Here is a 20,916-nt window from a genome sequence, read left to right as displayed (position 1 = left end):
GTTTGCACAGATTTTTTTTTCATCTCCTCCCAGATTCACCCTTTTACGAACTCTGTAGCGCTGCAATTCTACCCACTCTAAAAAATGCAGTCGCAGCACTTTGCGGGGGCCTCGACGAAGCCTATTACTGTACAGCACAACTAGTGCTGGAGGCCTGTTTGTAGGTACTGTATACACACAGATGTATGGCCATCTTCATTCTCGTCAAGTATCACTTAGGGATACACCTTGTCTAATGGGTTGTAGCAATCCCTCTCAAAACTGTGACATCTTTAGAGTAACTTTTAGCTCCAGGAGGAGGTTGTCTCCATTACTGTCATCATCAGCTGGAGGATGAATCATCTAAAACTCTGCGTGCAGGATTCATCATCGTGGGTCATGAAATCAGCAGTTGGGTAAATGTTAGTCCGAAGGCCTTTCCCATTTTCCGAGTTTGCACCCCCTCGATTCCTCTCCTCGCGTCTTAGTCCCGCCCACGGGAGATGCAAGCGGAAGAGGCGAGAAAGAGACGAGGGGACAGACGAGTCGAGGCAACAGGCATTTAACAAATGAGACATCCTTGCCTCAGAGCCGTCGTTTTAAAAGCGATATGACATGTGGCACATCTTCATCAGCTGTCCATTGTTTTGTTAAAAGCCTACTGCTGTATTTGACAACTTATAGGCTATATTTACTATTACTTATTCAATTCACAATGTGGCACAATGTGACAAAAATTAACGGATGTCGGATTTTCTTTAAAACACATTACAGCCTTTATATATTTTATTGTGTAAAGCACTACAGACGTATGTATGAAAAGTACTATACTATACAAATAAAGAGAATAGTATATATAGTATATATATATATATATATATATATATATACTATATATATAGCTGTCAAAGTTAACGTGTTAACGCCACTAATTTCTTCAACGTATTAGTAATTCTGAATGACTACGTTAGCCAGCCAGCTCACGTAGTCATTCACTAACCAAGATATGCTAACGTTGTACTCATATAACTCAATTGACATGTTTAGCTATGCTAAAATTACAACTTACTCGCTCTACGGTGGCGAAATGTTCAGCATGATGATTGTGACTATGCAGCATGTTTGAAGTATTTGGCTAATACTGTAGCCCCACATTCCCTGCACATTGGAGCAGTATCAAGAAGGAGTTAGTTTTTCTTGTGCAACCGAAGAATTCCCACACTGCAGAGTTAACGTTTTTAGCAGGGCGATAAAGTATCTCCTTTTCATTCGTCGTCATTTTGACAGAATCACGAATACAAGACGTGCGCTTGCTTGTGGTGTGTTTACTTTATAGTCTGTTTGTGACATCATGTCTGCGACAAGCTTTCATTTGCTGCGTGCGGGAGAACGCAAAAGAGAAATACCTAAACCAAGGGCTAAATGCCATTGTTGTTGTTAAACACGATATATCGTGACTGGATTATTTACATGATATTACTATTTTCATGTTTTTAATACCGCGATTACCGCAAAACCGGTATATCGCGACACCCCTACCTCTGACCTCAAGATATGTGAATGAAAATCGGTACTATGGGTAACCACGAGTATCCCCCTTTACAGACATGCACACTTTATGATAATCTCAAGGTCAAGTCATAGTCAAGTCAGCACACTGACACACTGACAGCTGTTGTTGCCTGTTGGGGTTCAGTATGCCATGTAATGATTTGAGCACATTCTTTACACTAAATGCAGTACCTGTGAGGGTTTCCGAACAATATTTGTCATTGTTTTGTGTTATTAATTGATTTCCAATAATAAATATATACATACATTTGTATAAAGCAAGCATATTTTCCCACACCCATATTGATACAAGTATTAAATACCTTACAAATCTCCCTTTAAGGTACATTTTGAACAGATAAAAGATGTGTGATTAATTTGCGATTAATTAACTATGGACAATCATGCAGTTAATCATGATTCAATATTGTAATCGATTGACAGCCTAATATACAGTATATTGTCCTACACACAACACCCTCCTGTCTATCCATATGACAACATGAAATACAGCAAATTAGAATGTAAGAGAATGTTCTTATTGATGTAATAATCAGCAGCTGTTTGCACTTTTAAACATCATGTCACGATTGTAACAGTTGAATTGTATGTAGCCTACATTCAAGATAAAAACATAAGTAATATCAAGCTGAAATGTCATTAAGGAATGCGGTTAGAACACCGCCTTACGAGATGCTACACAAACGGTGAAGGGCAGAGTTTGATCATATTAAATAACTACAACTGATGAATACAAAAGGAACAGTTACTATTCGTAGAGTCCTGCCATGGTTTGAGATTATTCCAGCTGTGTGTCACACCTCTTATACCTTGCGGGTGCCAAAAAACACTCGCTGATAGCTCCTCTGGCAAGCCTTCTTGATCCTCGCTCCTTGAGATGCATTTTAAAAATTGGGATGTCCTTCAAGAGGGAGCGCTGAGATCGATTTCCGGGTCACAAGCCGGAGGAGGCACAAAATCTGGAGATGAGAAGCAGCTTGAGTCTCTTGACTAAAGGCCTGTCTCTCTCCCTCTCTTTCTGTCTGTCTTTCTTGCTGACCTCTATATATCTTGCTCCAGTGTCTGTCTGTGTGCTCCCTTTGGAAAAGCAAGGGGAGGTGTGCACACAGAGCTGAGGGGGGGGGGGGGACTCCAGCCCAATCTCATGTAGGCAGGGAGAGGGCAGAGAGCCACCAGGAACCTCCACTCGGTTACACCTGAGGGGCCCCTGCTACGGAAGGAGGATATGCAGCTTTGCATGCAAATCTATGCCGGGAGCCGTCCGCCCTGCCGCCTTAACACAGAAACACTGGCGCCTGATTAACACGAAGGGGATGTTGAACTCTGCTCTGCAAACATGTGTTAAAGGCTGTTGTATCCATCACATGTGCTCCGGCGAACATAGAGATGGCATTTGGTGGCATTTCATGTGTCATAAAGCCGACACAGAGGTTGACGCACAGCTTACTCGGCGATGGATCGGCTGTCATAAACATTGATGGCACCACATAACAAACGATGCTAAATTTTCACGGCACTGTCGTGACATTGAACAATGTCGCCTCGGCGATCGAACACGGAGCTCATTTTCCGAGCGCTGACCTAAATCTCCGTAATGACACTTCGACCAACATGTTATGATTGAGTGACTCCGCGGCCGCACGCTATTTGTCACGAGACGTCATTATACTGGCGCAAAATATCATAATCAAACTGTTATTTGTGAAGCCGCTGTCCGTGCATTGAGGTCTGAGGACATCTTTCAGCGTCTTTAGGATCCAATTTGCTCGCAACAACTTGTGTTTGCTCAGGTGTGTGCATATGTGTGTGTGTAGGCCAGAGGCTTAGGGCGAGCCAAGGAGAGATTGGCCTCCGTCCTCATCCGTATGCACGGCTCGGGCTCCTCCTGAAACTCTTTTTGTTTTTAATGATAACTGGTCTCATGCATTGTTTACTCAGATGACAGGTCTATTTTCTTCTGATTTATAGCACTGTGGCATTCAAGGAGATACTGTACTTATTACCTTAAATGCAGTATGCAAAAACAAGTCAAAGAGACAGGCAGAAGGGGAGAGGAGGGAGGGAGGAGCGCTGTGGACATAAATTAAGGGTCATTGTTCCCCTTCTGCTCCAGACCGAGCAGCTGTTTGTTGAGGTCTAGACAGAGAGCTGAGAGCTGATCACCTTAGGAGGTCACCGCTGCTCTCACTTGGCTGCCAGGACTCTAGAGCGGAGGCGTTGTCAGATTACGCTGTCAACTACATCTTTATTTTTGTTTTGTGTATTTGGGCAAGAGGCCGGGCTTCCTCTCTGGATCCCTGTACATGCACAGTCAGGGGGGAACTCCCTCTGGTGGTTGAACACCAGTGTCACACACTGATAAAACAGCACTCCAACTAACCCTAACCCTTCCTTTCCCCCCAATTCTTCTGTGAAAACTGTGTACTAGATGTATTTGTTTTAGAAAAACTCAAGGTATGAGAAGGTTGTGGCGAGGTAAAGAGGAAGTAAAGGGATAGAGAAGGAGGTGGTGGGGGTGTCATTGTTTTTGACGGATTTAGTTACAGTAGCACGGAGATCAATTATTCAGCAGAGGCATGCATGGTCGCAGGATTAATGGCGCGTGCGGCAGATAAATCAACCATCGGTCTCGAACCTCTCCGGGAGTGGTGTACAAGACAAACATAGAAACGCGTTTGACGGCGGCAAGTCACATCCGTCCTTTACCATTAGTAACCTTGAGATTTTAAGAGAGAGAATGGGGACGGAGAGCACATCCAGCCACAAATAACCGTCCAGATTTGGGGATATGATGTCAAAAAATGAGCACATTATATCATCTTGAATGCCGATTTCGCTCGCGAAGGACAGAAGTATCTCTCTGTCCTCAGACGGAGTGTGGAAGGATATGAAAAAGGAGGGCTGTAGTTGCTGTTGAGAGATTGAAACGATGCTATATATTACAACCTCTGGAGACCTGTCGGCACTCCGACTTACTATACCCCCCCACCACCACCACCATCTCTGTGTCTGTCTCTCTCCCTCATCCTCACTTTGACTTTGCTCTGGGTCCTTTTTCCCTTTCTGCGTTACATTTCTCATCACACCCCCTTTGTGCATTCATACATGCACCTATCCATGTTCCTGTCTGTCTGGCTGTACTCGTATTTGTATATGTGTGTGTGTGCATCTCTCCGCCTGATTGAATTTGCTACATTCAGACCCAGTCGCCCCTCCACCTCCTCCTCCTCCTCCTCCTCCACCACCATCCTTGTCTGTTTTGGCTGCCAGGTTGTACCTGTCTGGTACTTCAGGTATGTTTTTAGCCTGGGTATCTGTGCGTGCCTATAATTCCCTTCCTCTATTTGTCTGCCTCCTTTATCTGTCTGTCTCCTTTATCTGTCTGCTCCCTAGCTGCCGCCTCGGCCCAAAACAGCCCTCGTGGCCTCCCCTCTCCTCCTACAGTTGAAATCACATACCCTGGTCAGGCTCTCATCTTCAAACACCAAGCCTCGCCTGGCCGGAATGTCAAATCATTTCAGCCTCAGTTCCATTTTTGCTCTCACTTTGTGTTTGTTTTTATACGGGCCTCTCGTTCTCGCTCCTTTCTACATCTCTTTGCGTTCTCTCCGTTTAATGTAATTCCTCTCTCCTCTCTGCGGTTATCTTCCCATGTAGCACTAGCACACCGCTGTGTCCAGAAGTGCTCCTGTGAAGCCAAAGCTAACCTTCTCCTTGCAGATTAGAGTCGTCGCAATTAATTAAGAGTGGAGGGAGTGTGGAGGACTTTGGCCATATCAAAGCAGCAACAGGACACAGACATTTTGCATAAGAGCGATGGTGGTGGAGGAGGAGGATGGAATGAGGGAGGGAGGAAGTGGGGGGGAGAAGGCAGCCATGGTTGGAAGTGGGAGGATCAAAGCGGAGGATGGTGGCAGAGTGCTGTCCCCTGCTGTGCAGCTCAGATAAAGACAGGTTAGCGCCACAGGTCTCCTCAGTGAGAGGGGAGCCAGGCACGAGGCCAGGGGAGATGCATGAACAAGCCAGCTTACAAACATCTCATAATAACTCAGGCAGAAGAAGCCCTCTGAATTAAAGTGTCACTTTTCATTTGCTTTCCTTTCCCTCTTTTTGGCTCACTGGCTGATTTCTCTCTCTCTCTCTGTCTCTCTCTCTCATTCTCTCTTGTCTGCCTCCCCCCACCCCCCATAACCAAACCGCCACCCCTTCCTTCTCCTCATCGCAATCCGAACATAACATGGACTCCCTCGGTTGCCTTCCCCACTGTCTTCATCACAGGGCTGCCCGGGGGCTCTCAGGCTCCTCCATCTGCCTGCTGTGTGTCTGTGGCTCTCCCTCTCTCTTTCTTTCTCTGCTCGTCTCTCTCTGTCTGTTTGTGGCACTCTCCGTCTCTCCAAATCTGTCTTTTGTGTGTTTGGCTTTGTGTCTGTCTGCAGGGCTCTCCGTCTCCCCACACACGTAGTGTACAGTCAGAAGTCTGAGCGTTGGCAAAGTGAAAGTTTGTTGGCTATGTGCTCATCTAAAGCGGAGAACAGAAAGAATAATATTCCACAAAGGACACGTTGTCTTGGGTCAACACTTGTTGAAAACATGGCAGCAACAAACAAGGTATAAAGTTAGCTTATAGCACTCCAGCAGCATTTAAAGGGGACCTATTATGCTTTTTGTTATTTTGCATGTAAAAGGTTTGCAAAGTTACAAAGCCCAACGTCCAGGCCAAAAGGAGTTACTCTCCTCCACAGAAACACTGCTGCTGAACTGCCTGAAACACCTTGCTTGAAGTCCTGCCTTTTTTTCCGTAACATGGTGATGTCACCAAGTAACATATATTGTTAGCATTCATTCTATCCTCTCCTCTCTCTCACTAGCTCAAACAAAGCTAGTTTGAGTGGAGCTGGAGTGGAGTCTTAAAACTTAAGTTCGGTTGACCAATCAGAGCAGGCTGGGCTTTTCGACAGGGCGGGGCAGGAGCTCAAACGGAGCGTTTCAGACAGACGGTGAAAAGAGGTGCTGCAGCACAGCCCGTATGAGAAAAGTAAAGCGTTTTTTGAACATTAAAGCATGTAAACATGTTCTAGTAGAACCCCGCAATACAAGTATGAACCTGAAAATAAGCATAATAGGTCATCTTTAAGTCAGTTTGCTTATCTCTGTAGCTGACAGCTCCAGAACACTCTTTAGTTTTCAGTATGATGCTGTTGACCTTTTATAAACCTTGATAAGCCCAAACTCAAGGGTATGTGTGTTAACGGAGAAATGGCTCCACAGCCAGGTTTATTATTATTATTATTATGATTATTGTTTTGAATCCAATAGCTTGATTTGTTGTTAAAGTCCCGGCTGTGCACAGGGGATATGACACACAACACGAAACATAACACACCGTCTGGGTGAGCTTTGCTGCCGTTTCCATGGCACCTCCATGATCGATGTCATTACCGCCATTGTTCTCAATCCTGCTAATCCCGCCGCTGAGCCGGGGCTGTCTAAATTGGGTGTGCTAGGTGCTGCCGGGTACTGAGGAGGGGCAAGGATAGAAGCAAAGTGCACAGAAGCTGATGAAGGTTGTTGCCACGCTTCTGAAGTGGAGCACCATCTTCCCCCCACAGTGTTGGGAGTGGATCGGGCAGCTATCAGTCTTTAATTGGGCACTGTGGGCCATAATAAAGAGACTCCAGACTGAGTATGGAAGAATAGAATGAGAGGGAGATACGGAGCGATATGGAGGGCCGAAGAGCGGGGCGAACCCAGCGCGCTTTAATGCAATGCGTAATGGCAGGTGTCGCTCTGCCTAATTTCACGCCTCCGTGAGCGAATGTGCACCCAGACGATCGCCACTTCCAAGCCCCCTCTCCCTCTCTCCATTTCAGCATCTCTTCTTTTAACGTATAGTCGCTCGCAGTGATGTGTTTGTCCTTCCATTTGGCCTGTGCAGAACTTTGGTTCCCCTGAAGCCTGGAAGTGCACGCCTGTACGAGCTCCATGAGAGGCTAAATGTGCAGCATAAGCACTAAATAGAGGCATGGGGACAGTTAAGGAAGCACGAGGGCCCGCCTCGTCCATCTGTCACATCCAGGCCGTATGATGAGGAATGAGGAACGCTCGTTCTTTTGCTTCTGTCAGTAATCCGGCCTGTTGGATTCTGGGCCAGCGGGTAGAAACGACAGGAGGGGAATGGGTCAGCCAATGGTGTGTGTGTGTGTGTGTTTGTACGTCACATAGTGGGGACTTTCAGAGTTTGACACGGGGGGCATCCTGTGTCAGCCGAGACGGAAACGAGTTCTGATCCCCGATGCCCTGCCCAGCTTCTTATGTGACCCTCCACAAACCTCCCCCTCACATCCTCACCCTCTTACCCTTCCTCACCCTCCTTCTCACTCCCCCCTTCGTCGCTGTTCTCCCCTCCTCACCCTTTCCTCGCCCCTCCTTCCTGTAGTCTGTGTTTGTGTTGGGAAGATTAAGCTGCTCTGACAAAGCTGTGTTTACAAATATGCAGGCAGAGAAACAGGCCAAGCGACGCTGAATAGGAATAGAATACAAATTGCTTTTTTATCTCTCTTAGGGCCGGGGCGAGAGAAAATGTGTTTGCGATTGTTGCTCCTCCGCCTGTGAAGGATAAAGCCTCAGTACTGGGTTTGGGCTCCCTGTTAGCATTCATTCTATCCTCTCCTCTCTCTGTCTCTCTCTCTCTCTCTCTCTCTCTCTCTCTCTCTCTCTCTCTCTCTGTGTCTCTCTCTGTGTCCTCCCACTCCCTTTCTTCCCCCCATGCTCTTTTTCCTCTTTGTCTGCTCCACACTCTCTGTCTCTTTCTCCCCGGCGGGAATTTTTTTCTTGCTGTTTTCTTGGTAATCATATCTCCTCTCCTCTCCTCTTTCCTCCCCAACTCTCTCATGTCTCCCTGATGTGTGCTCCTCTCTCCTCTATATGTGTGCACCACTCCGTCTCCCATCACCTCGTTCCCACAATAATTTTCTCCATTCCTCTTCCCCCTTCATGTTTCCATACAAGCTGAATATCTCTCTCCGTTGCTCACTCCCTCTCTCTCCCCCTCTCCCTCCCTCTCCCTCCATCCATCCTTTTTCCTCTCTCCTCCGCTCAGTAGGACTTGTCATGATTTACAGTCTCTCTCAGCTCTTCCTTGCTCACACCGGAGATATTGGAAATTTGGAGTGCCTATAGATCACGGCAGGGGGAGAAGCCGTGAGCCTCCGCTAATCAGCCCTAACAGAACTGTGGAGCATTACAAATCTGAGCTCTCTCTTACAATTAGGCAGCATGTCTGCCTGGCATAACCCACGGCAGGGAGGCTGAGCCTGTGATGTCATCTTCAGCAGGTCTCCGCCGCGTGTGAGTGTGTGTTTTAGGGGGAAACAGTGGGTTGGATGGTTTGCTCTCTCATTAATGCAGAGGACGTGCTCCCCTTCTCCACACAGTGGCACTTTTATCCTTACCTCAGCTAACACAAGGGAAGGTTAATGGGCGGTCATACACACTCAAACAATGCCATCTATGTTTATTAAGCAGCAGCAGTCTCACCATGTGACGCTTGTATTAATTCATTATTAATTTCAAATACGGGACATGCCTTGAGGGCCGGATAGGAGCCCAGCTTTTGAGGACAATGTCAAGAAAAGGAACTGAAGAAGTATTTTTTTCTTGAGTTGTTTTTTTTACTTCTCACCTAGTTCATACTGTAGTGGCATCTGTACCTGCAGCCGATTAGATTGTTATCAGACTATTAAATAGGTATTATCAGTCACTATAAGCACCATAGATGGGGGTCAGTGGGGCCCTGCTACACCCAATAGTAGGTTTTATCATCTATTCACATGGTAGATCACTGAAACGAGGTCTAAAAGAACACGACAGCGACCTCTGGCGACCGTAGTAATTATGGCAGGAGCAGAAGCGGAATTCAAGTGCCATGTGGGACAGAGGTCGGGGCTGATTGATGGGACACAAAACACTTTCACTTTTGAAACATAGTTATTTTAAGCCAAAGCGTGATGTTTTTTCCCTAAACTTAACTAATTGGTTGCCTAAACCTAAAGAAGTTGTAGTTTTGTTGCTAAACCTAACTGTTTTTTTGTTGCCTTAACCTGAAGAAGTTGTAGTTTGTTGCCTAAACCTAAAGAAGTTGTTCTTTTGTTGCTAAACCTAACTAAGTGTTTTTGTTGCTTAAACCTGAAGTTGTTGTAGTTTTGTTGCCAAACCTAAAGAAGCTTTTTTGTTTGTGTTCAAAACGTAACATTTCATTCAGTTTTATGTGTCTTTTAAGTTTCACTTTCACTTTTACAAAGTATTAGGTGTAGTAGACCCCTAATGACCCACATCTATGGTGCTTATAGTGACTGATATTGCCTATTTAGTGGCCTGATAACAGTCAAATCTGGTGGTACCTGCAACTCTCTTCCCCATCCGTGCCCGTTTCCATCCTACTATAGGTGCAGGTGAATTCATGTTCTGTGTTGATATCCCTTTGGCCATCTTCCAGCACATGCATTTGGGTTTGACTAAAGTGCAATGGAGACACCAGCTACAGGAAAGTCTTCTTAGACTCAGCTGTTTCCCACCCACTAAAAATGACAGCTAAGAACCTGACCTTTGACCTCTTGTCTTTAAACCGTGGCACACTAACCTGATTGCTGTGTCCATTACTCCCATCTTTTAATGGAATGAAGTGCCTTGTCGTGGTTGATAGCCCCAGGCACGTAATGCAAACAGATGCACATTACTCTTTTTACTGCTAGACATTTTTTACATATCTATCCTAGAGACAGGCAATCTAGAGGTCAGCTCAAAGGTTGGGTGATAAGGAAGTGGTGTGTCGAGATAATGACTGGTTTCCATTTTACCTTTTACACATATACTTAACATCCATTTGTAAGCTGTCATCCCTCACATTAGGATAATTTGTTGATCTCCTCACATGGACTTTTAACTAAAGCTGTTTTGTGTTATCAAGATGCAGTGAGTCGAAACACACATTTGCCAGACAGCCTATTAGCATTTCAAAAACAAAGACTTGACTTGAGCTAATTTAATATGTATACGTCTCCAAAGTGAGGCCACTTTCTTATGTGTCGAGCAAAGTCAGTAGAGGAGACGAGCAAGATAAGAAAAAATGAAGGAAAGTGGAAAGAGAACATTTGCTTCCGTTGCTGTTGAGGCCTCCGTCATCGTGTGGGTACTATAGAAACACAGTTTGACTTTGACAGAAGCGCTGCAAGGTTTCCTCGGCTCTCCTTTGTCGACAGGCATCAATGTGTTGACTACTGTTGTAGGCTGAGGTCAAGGCAAGGCCTCTACTGGCTCTTTGTGAAGTATAAAAAACAGCCTGATATATTCACTCGTCCAGCCGTTTCACCTCTCTTTTTGTGTTAAGGTTTTCAACAGTCATGCTAGTGAATAGGCCTTTATGCAGTGCTACATTCAGAACAGATGTAACTACTGTACAGTAACATAAATCTCGTCAGGTTTGTTTATTTGAGGTGTGTATGTGTTTTTATACTCTAAATCAATTTGTCAGAGAATCCTGTTAACTGTATATATCTGATAAGAAGTCTGATTTGTCTATGCAGACGCAGATAGTTAATTATATAGAGCCCAGCCTATTTATAGCTTGTGATGTCAAGATACCAGTTAACTAAAGGCAAAACTATACATACATATATTATATACGTATGTATAGTCATATACGTACATAGTTAGTGAAGCGATGTTTGAAAGAAAGAAAGGCAGCAAAAATGCCCTCTTGGATTCCCATATGATAGATAAAACAAGATAAAGTGCCCTCTACAGTGCCCTTCCAGTGGACAAAACAGGATAAACTGTCCTTTACGTTGCTCTTCCAGCGGAGAAAACAAGATAAAGTGCCTTCTACGGTGTCCTTCGAGTGGAGAAAATAAGATTAAGTGCCCTCTACAGAGCCTTTCCAGTGGAGAAAACAAGATAAAATTGCCTTTACAGTGCCCTTTCAGTGGAGAAGACAATATAAAGTGCCCTCTTGGGTCCCCTTCCAGTAGAGAAAATGGTATAAATTGCCCTCTTGAATTCCCCTATGGTAGATAAAACAGGATAAAGTGCCCTCTACGGTGCCCTTCTAGTGGAGAAAACGAGATGCAGTGCACTAATAGGTGCCCTCAAATGGAGAAAACATGATAAAATGCCCTCTAGTGTGAGAATGCATGTATGGATGCATTATTCTCTTACTGTCATATTTGGATGCACATGTACAGTCACAAACAGGTAAAATTGTATCTATATTTCTGTAGGTGTATGTGCATTATTGTTATTTGCAGGTGTGACTTGGCATACATACACTAAAGCGTGTAGCTGTATTTGTGCCTCTGTGTGTGTGTGTGTGTGTGTGTGTGTGTGTGTGTGTGTGTGTGTGTGTGTTGGTGTACGGTGGCATGCCGTAGGCCCCATGCCACCCTTCCATCCCATTAGCTGAGCCCAGCCCCTGCCGGTGTCTGCTTTAACCTTGGCCAGCGGGCTGGAGGAGAGGGAGAGTAATTCTAACCTTAAAAACCTGCTGATTAAAGCTAGTTTGGTGGAATTCGATTCCACTTAATGCCTTTGGCCGTGAGCCCGGCTGGCTAGCATTAGCATCAACAGACACCGCGTCTTCAGTCAGGGAGACAGACGTGCACGGGCATGTGCATTAGCTTCCCTCTGGCACGTGCAAGAGCGCGGCTGTGAACCCCACATCCCCTCGTCTATCTTTCTGTCTCTATTCTTCTTCTCCGTCCTCTGTCTCTCGTTCCACTCTCCTCTCTCCCTCTGACCAATATATAACCCATGGACCCAACTTCATCACCACACCTCTCCTCCCTGAAATGTCTCTCCTCTCTCAGGGCTTTTGGTGTGGCAAGCGGTCAGGGGTTTTCTGCCTCAGCCCTGTTATTGTTTTCCTCTTGAACTTGATGTATAGCTGTGTTTACGCGTCCAGCGCGGCTAATTAATTCTCCTCTTCGGGGCCTGTTTATCAACTGTTTTGTGTTTATTTCACAATGAGTAGGCTATTTTTAGAGCCGGTCATTTCCATAACACATGCAGGTTTTTTTTTTTTTTTCCAGAGCGTCATTTGTTTTGCTTTGTTGAGGAATTTAGGTTTGTTTTCCATTTTTTCCTTCAGCTCGGATGCAGCCTGCCAATGCGTTTTATAGCCCGCTCAGTTTTGACTGATTTAGAGGCTGCAGCTGGTCCGACGGAGAGGACCGAAGGAGATAAATCTAAGCCTCTTTTGATTTATTATGTATAATGTCTCATCAACCGTTGCTTAAGTCTTCAGATGCACTGAAGAAGTTACAACTTCACAAGTAGTGGCTTATTTAAAAGGGTATAAGGGAGAAGAATCCTAACAGAGAAAGCAGTCGCTGGCATAAAAAAGCCACATTGTCATTGTGCCAGCAACATGCAGGAGCTGCGCATTTCTCTCTGAATCCAAAAAATGCAAGAGCGCTACTGTATATTATGGGCATTCTGGGCATTCTGCCACCCTACCAGACACTACAGATAATTTGATTCCCGCTGAACGATTGGGAGAGAGCGGAGCAGAGCAGAGCGGCTGACTATAAAGACAGCAGGTGAAATGCAGAACACTACGGCATCAGTCAAAAAATGAGCTCATCCTCCAAACTGGAAGTGGCACTTTTCAGCCGTGAGTCTTCTAATCACGTCTGTATAGAGCCAGAAATCGTTGGCTGATCAATAGTCATCATGGATGCTGTCAATGGCCAGAGTAGCTTGAATCTTGCATGGTCCATGAATCTCTATTGAGTATGGATTTTCGCGCTCCCCTCCACGGATAGGGTTTGATAGTGCTGCCTGATTGGCTGCCGCCTGAGCTCTATTTATGCTGCTGCGCCCCGGGCTGAATCACCTGCCCCAGGCATCCAGTGAACAGACATATGCAAACATGCACACACACAGACATACACACATAGAAAATGATACATTCCCTGTAATGAAGCAGTGAGCCAGAAGTGACTTTACCAGGTGAACGTCCGTGTCAGCTGTATAATAAAGCAAAGCGAGTCACTCAATACAACGAGAGATAGGAAATTTATGTTAAATCCGACTATAGATTATGCACATCCAGAGTGATGATATGTGAAAACAAAATGTTGAGGCCACAGGAAACATTAGAGGATGCACCAGTCATACATGAGTCAATTGTAAAACTATCCTTGGAAGAGTTGGATGATATGATGATAGAAACTGGGAGCTGGACAGGAAGATGTAATTTAAACAAGACTTGTTCAAAACAGAGTATATGTCTGGACCGTGTACGGTCAGTCTGTGACTTTGTGGCTAAATTGTTTTACAAATAGTCAGTGGTCATGTCTATAATGTTAAATCCAGCAGTACAAGTCCACCAGGTCCGGCAAGGACACTAGGGGACGCGCTGCTCCACTCAACTGGCCGTTCAAGCAGTGACCAACTCTCCAGTGGAATGCACCTGATTGGTCCCTGGTTTTCTGCTTGCCGTTTCAAACAGGAAACAACTTGGCAGCCTGCTCTTAAACTTTATGTTATTCCGTCGAAACAATCCAACAAAATCTACTTCTGAAAACATTTTAAGCGAGAAATAGGCTATGCCACTGCTGAATCACATTTCATTTTAGAACTAGATCGCCTAGTTTGACAACTTGGTCCTAGTTTCGTGAGCTGGACACGTCGCTCTGGGTGGCTCATTTGCATAAAGGACTGTTCTCGCCTGTTCATTTTGAAAGAGCAACGGCCAATGAGGAAACTACAACACTCGGCTGACCAATCGTGTAACTTCCTCACTAACTCAGTCACTCAGTGACAGACTTTTGCGTTTGTAGGGCTGGCCCCTCTGCAGTCCAACCAAAAATCCAACCTTTTCACTCCCAACTCGTCAAATACCGCTGTTCGATAAGTGCCCCTCGGCATCGGAAACTGACGCTTTCAACTATCTCCAATGAAAACCCACCAGCGCCCATATTATCAGTAGCGTGAGAGTCCGTTCAGGGTGGGTTGGAGGGGTGGTGGAATGGTCAAACAAACACAAGACTTTCAACCAGGAGGCCAGTGTTTGTGTCCTGTGTGAAACTAAAAGTAACGTGTACCTATTTTGTCACGTCTGTCTTTAGTCACGTGACTTGTCGGTATCGTCAGTCCCGTGAAGTTAACGTCAACCACAACCTAACTAAGTGGTTGTGTTGCCTAAACCTAACTGTGAAAACGGAAATTGAATTTTGAAAGGATGCTATGCATGTAACGAGTATATATTGACACGCCGTCCCCGGTCCGTCCAAAAGTAATGCAAGAGGGGTACCCTGTGCGTCGATCTCCGATACTGAGGGGCACTGACCAAGCGGCGGTATGTGAAGAGATGGGATTGAGAATATGTTGAAATGCCAGTCATGTTGTCCATAAATGCACCATATTGCTGTGTGTGTGCATGTGTGTTAACCTGACAGACACCAGACGGACAAAACGTGTGGCAGCCCCTGACAGTAAGACGTTTGCATCACGGCAGGAAAACAGCAAATTGCCAACATAAATAAGGTGCCACGCTCTGATTAGGACTGTCTTCACACATCATTATGGTCTAATGAGAGAGTTTCCCTCCCCTCTCTATCTCAGTCTCGCTATGTCTGCTTGCCAGTTTTGCCACCGCAGACTTTGCATTTTGCTATCCCCGTCCCTAGCTGAGCCTGACACCTGTCAGCCATGATGGATGAATGTAAGTGAGGTGTCGCCAGGGCAACAGGCAGGCCAGGGGCGGCGGCGGGCCTCCAGAGGCAGGACATGTAACCGGTGGTGGCCCTGCCTTTATATCTGAAGGCTTTATTTAGGCCCAACTGTTTATCACCGGGCTGTCTGGCCTGCGTGAACTGTGATCCTGCTCCACTCAGGACCGCTTTAACACCCCAAGGAGGAAGTGGGGGTGGGGGGGAGGGCGTGTTCAGATCAGGCAATAATACCCTCTCATTGGGTTTCATCGCCTTGAGTGACAACACCAAATGATTTTGCTGCATCAGTGTCTGACTTTGGAGGACACACGTCGCTGTAACTCTTTTTTCCCCTGCTGTCTGCAGTGACAGCACATGAATACATTATGGACACGCTGCTGCTGAATACTTCTATAAACTGTCTCATTTGCACACCCCAACATAACAGCAAACCAATAATACGCTCACATGTGTGTGCATACGAGGCCCACCTATGTGTTTGTTTTTTGTGTCGGCGTTGCGAAAGCTCTTCAAAATTACACGCCGGGAAACTGCACTTTTAATGAGAGGGATATGTGTGTATGTGTGTGTATAATTACGGTTTAATTGCTTGCCCCTGTGATGTGCTGTCATCTGTCACAGCCCAAAGACAGCAAATAATGGCTCTTGCTGCCGTCACTTTGTCACCCAGACGCTCGGCATGCAGAGAGCAGCAGAAACACCAGTAACTGATATGCGTCTTGAATTACTGATAAGCGCTCGAGTGTGATGAGCTCTGTGTACGTGGGCGTGCTCGCGCTCTCAAAAGTATCTTGGCCAGCCTTTCTGTCTTGGTCTATTGTGATTGTATGTGTGCATGAGGGTGTAACAGCATGTCTGCGCTTCTTTGAATATTTCTGTGTTTATGAGTGGGTGTAGTTTTGTGCTTAAGAAGTCATTGTCTAATTCTGTGTGTGTGTGAGTGAGTGGGCGGGAGGGCGAGGGTGCACACAAGCTTACGTGCGTGTGTGCAAAAATGTGTTTGATGCCTCCTGTATATCGGTACTGACAGGTGCAACAGTTGTGTTATGCTTTAAGCTGCTTGTTTGTCTGGCACGCTGCTTTGTGTGGTTGAGAAATGGAGTAAACAGAGGGAGAGGAAAGCAGCCTGGGGGCTAATTTATTCACTCCCCAGTCGCCCTAGTCACAGAGGCCTGTTGCACCGGCCCACCTGTCAATCCCGAGGAGCGTGCCACAGCCTCATCCAACCGCACACAGCCACCCACAGCCCGCTCTCAGCGGGCCAAGCGCTTCAGGCTAGAGCAGCATTAACCATGATATATCAATAAACTTTCCGTAATCGGAATTAACAAGACAGCAAGTTTATTTAGCACATGAGTGGCATGTAAAAAAATGCCATTTTCTGTCTGCAGTGGAAATCAATGCAGAGTTTCAGACGTAACTGTGTTTAAATTTCAAGTCAAATATTGAAGAGACAGAATGGTAGCATTTCTGTTTGTAAGCACCTTTCACAAAAGTATTGCAACACACGACTGTAGTGAAATGCATAAACAGTTTAATGCCGCCTTATAGCACCAATGTTGCATCACAACTGCCTAATCCCTGAAAAGAGCACAGTTTATGACATAAATACTTACAAAACTGCACAGCAGAAATGTGTGAGCCGCTATCAGTTTGTAGTCGACTGTGGTAATGCGATGTTCAATGCACTGTGGGAGTGGGAGGAAGCGTCTGTCCGTTGCCAGCGTGGAGTAATGGATGGCAGAGCTATGGGAGTGGGAGGAGGCATACATCCTATTTCAGACAGCTGTAATGGATGAGAGTACGGCAAGAAAAAAAAGTAAAAGAAGAAGAACAGGAGGAGGAAGTCTGCGTGTGTGCCTTCACTATCTCAAACACTTGCACGCAGAGTTCGGTAGTATTGAAATCAGTTCACAATAGATGTGATTGGAACAATGGAACACCTGGAGAAAAGAGTCGAGGCTGATTGTTGTTTGTGAATTGGTCACAGGACGTCTGCGTGCGTGAATGTGTTGGACACACACAGCCACACACACACTGTGTTTTTGTAGTGATGTAATGTGTCTCTCACCATGTGCCCGGTCTGTGTAGCTGTGCAGTGGTATAATTAATCAGACGGTTTGATGTTAGCAAATGAGTGTTTGCAGACTTCCTCTGCAGGCCCTGCTCTTTTTAACTAGGTTTTAGTTAAACAAGACGAGCACGCAGCACATCTCAAGGCACCTATTTATCACACGGTCCTCCAAGCAATGTAACCCGACGCCCCCGTGCCCCCACCGCCACCTTCCCTCCCCGCACCCTTCCTTACCGCCTACCCATTCACATCTACAGAGCCCGAGGAAACCCGCCTTAACTTATTGAACGCGCAGATTCTGAATAATGAAGCTGGGTCATGTCTGTGTATGCACACACACTCTCGCTAACAGTGTGTGTGTGTGTGTGTGTGTGTATCACCCTAGCTGTGATTTCTAAACAAAGAGTTATACCAAAGTGGATCGGAGTGAAGCTCAACCCTCCCGACCCGCTTGTTTGATTTATTCCTGCAAGAGCCAAGCTCCCTGTCTTAAGTGCAATCCACCCTACCCTCACCTTTCACAAATATTGTATCGCGCAAAATCACAGCCTATTTCCGAGCTGGTAACTGCTGTAGACTCGTGTTGCTGCTGTAAACAAGCAAAAGAAGGCAAGCCGTCCCTCCGAGTCACCCGGGAGCCGGGGGTCTCTCCCAGAGAAGGATTGAGGAGGGGAGCGAGGACGGGAGAGGAGGATAAGTGCTGCCTGGCTCCTGTTCCTTCACCGCGCGGTGCTTCGTTGCGTTTGCCTCTGCTGCTGCTGCCGGCTGCTGAAAAATGTCTCCTGGCCCCCTCTGCCAGATACCGGGAGGCGTTATCAGCCCTGCCTAGCTCTCTCCACGGTAACGAGCCCCCAGGCACGGTATTATCTGTTTACGATAAGGATATTAATAACGCTGTGCTTTAGTTATGTGCCGGGGTGCCCTGTGGGGGTGATAGAGGGGGGTTTGGAGTAAGGAGCACCTGAATCATCCTGTCAGGGGTGCTCTCCAAGCAGGACAGGGTACGAGTGAAAGAGAGGGAAGGAAAGGAAGGAAGGAAGGAAGGAAGGAAGGAAGGAAGGAAGGAGTCGTGTGCTGAGGTGTTCACCGGTTAACCCCGTCCACTTTCTCCTTCCAGGTCACAGTCTTTGTTTTCCGAGAACAATAGCTTGACCATCTGCCAGCAGGTCCATGTGGGAGTTACTGTAAGGAGGGATTAGGGTCAAAGGTCATAGCTGTCATGGTCAGCCTACTTTACTGTAGTGTAACATCCTCTCTTCCTCTCCTTTCTGTTCTTTCCAGTGTCTGTATGGCTGCTACGTCCACTCCTCCATCATCCCCACCTTCCACCGTAGGTGCTACTGGCTGCTCCAGGTAAGAACCCCTCTTCTTCTCCTCCTCTACAGTTTGCCACACTTTAGTTTCCAACTCTCCCAGCCTATCCACAAGAACTTGAATGCATCGCACGATATCAGTTTCCATTTAACAGAAGCATTTTACTTTGACAGCCGGCAGGCAGACATCAACCTCTACCCCCCCCCCACCCCTCGTCCTCCTCCACCGCCTCCCTCTCCCTCTCTTTCGCTCTTCTCTTTTCTCTCCCCAACCTCCATTTCCCTTATCTTTCCCAGTCATTCACTTTTCTGATGGCGTTGCCCATACACGCCGTCCGGCACGAGGGCGGTATCTCAGTCTGCTAAAAGCTTTGCCATCTCCTCTGTCTAACAGCTGCAGTGATGGGCAGTAAAAGCATGATGGAAGACGTTCCCCCGTACAGTATAGTGTGCTTACAGTGGGTCGTCAAGTCCGCAGGCTGAGAGTGGTTGTAAATAGTAGTCCTTTGATCACCTCCCCACTACATCTCATCATTCTCGTTTAGCATGGCAGCCATTATTGTTGGAAGGTGCCTGATACGTACAGCCATTCACACAGACAATTTTAAGGGAGCATAAAGCACACACGCAGGGAATATGGGTGTGTTGAGCTGCTGCTATTTTTGTCTACCAATCTGTGTGGAGAAAAAGCATCTTTGGGATAGAGACACTTTGGCTCCGATGCCGCCACTTCAATTTCTCTAAGTTGTATTTTCTGAAGACAAGAATTGTCGAGTCACAACATCTTTGCTGTACTGAATAGACCCAGCAGACAAATGCATTTATAGCATGCACCCAGCCCCCTTTTACAATGTCTGTTAGCAAAAGAGGAGAGCAGACTGGCTGGGAAAAGACAAAAGGGAGAAAAAAAACTGGCCTCAACAATGCTTAAATACTAATCAAAATAATTAGAGTGTTCCCACAGCAAACAAAAGCTTTCAAACAACAACAGTTTATTCCTCTCTCGCTGCCTCTGTGTGCGTCGCAGGCAGTAATAACAACACAAACAGACAAAAAGCATGTCTCTTCATGTCTCTTCTCAGTTCAGTCAGCAAAGCCACTCAGGTTATTTTCACTTCAATATGTTTTGCAAATAATTAGAGGTACAGTGCACTATTAAAGAGTCTAAGTAATGAAAGCAAAAACGACTAGAGATTATCTTGTGATGGGATTACACAAGTTACGATGCCAAATTGGGCCAGGGGAGTAAATTGGGGGGCCTTTTGCCCTGCCTACCCCGCCTACTTCTAGCGCCCTTGCTCGGACCACACCCATCTTCACACTCAGACGTCATTTTGATTTCAACTACACGCCTGTACAGTTTCGTGACTGCATCTTGCACGGTTGTGATGCCACCACTGTGACAAAATAATACCAATAGATGTAAACACCTGGCAAAGTACGCATAACCGCTTGTGTGGTAGATCCCGTTACAGTAGGTGGCTCCAGGACCACATTTTGCCATGATGACACAAACACAGACACACAAGGTGAAGCAATACCAGCCACACGCTGTCGTGCCTGGTAACAATGAAATAATGGTTTATGGAATCTAATATTCTGTCTGAAAATAATACAAGACAGTGGTATATGGAGACTGGAGCTCCCAAAGCGGCAACAGGGAAAGGTCACCAGTGATTGAAGGTGTGTAGTTGAGATAAAAATGAAGGCCGAGTGAAGATGGGTGTGGTCCGAGCAAGGGCGCCGGAAATAGGGGGTTAGGATGTGGGCAAGGGGCTATTGGTCTGATTTGGCGTTGCAACTGGTGCGATCCCATCCCAAGATGGTCTCTAGTCTTTAATCCGCTTCCATTTGCAAACTGTCATGGAAAGCCTAGACAAGCACCGCCCACCAGCCGGAGCACAGCCAATAGGAACGCTCTCTCTGAAATGACCTGTGATTGGCCAAAGTCTCACGTCACGGGCTCGATTTTTTAAAGCCGAAAACAGAGCCATGAGGAGGAGCAGAAGTCTAGTTTACTCTCAGAACACTTGAATTACAATATGCTGGAAGGTTATTATGGGTTTTTTGCCCAATGATGCCAAAAACGTTCTGCCTACTGAAGCTTTAAATTATACATACATATTTTCCCAGCTATCCTAATAGAATACTGACTCTCCCATATGTGCATTAATACTGGCCGCTGTAATCCTTCCTCCTGTCCGTAATGGCCAAAAAATATCCCCTCCTAACAGCATTTCAATGTAAG

General features: G+C 46.1%; 1 protein-coding gene across 13 annotated transcripts in view; it reads left to right on the top strand.

Moving 5' to 3' along the window:
* camta1a (calmodulin binding transcription activator 1a) overlaps window positions 1-20,916 on the top strand; it is a 346,100-nt gene that overhangs the window by 251,185 nt on the left and 73,999 nt on the right. For all 13 annotated transcript variants that reach the window (XR_012594914.1, XM_074643582.1, XM_074643587.1 and 10 more), the window contains one exon: window positions 18,637-18,708. Coding sequence is in view for 12 of the 13 variants with exons in the window: in XM_074643582.1 (XP_074499683.1) it covers window positions 18,637-18,708 (72 nt within the window). In the remaining variant the exon portion in view is untranslated. The remainder of the gene's footprint in view (window positions 1-18,636; window positions 18,709-20,916) is intronic.

This window comes from Sebastes fasciatus, chromosome 8 (assembly GCF_043250625.1).
Source record: "Sebastes fasciatus isolate fSebFas1 chromosome 8, fSebFas1.pri, whole genome shotgun sequence".
Taxonomy (NCBI): domain Eukaryota; kingdom Metazoa; phylum Chordata; class Actinopteri; order Perciformes; family Sebastidae; genus Sebastes; species Sebastes fasciatus.
This window is presented reverse-complemented; position numbering and strand designations above follow the sequence as displayed.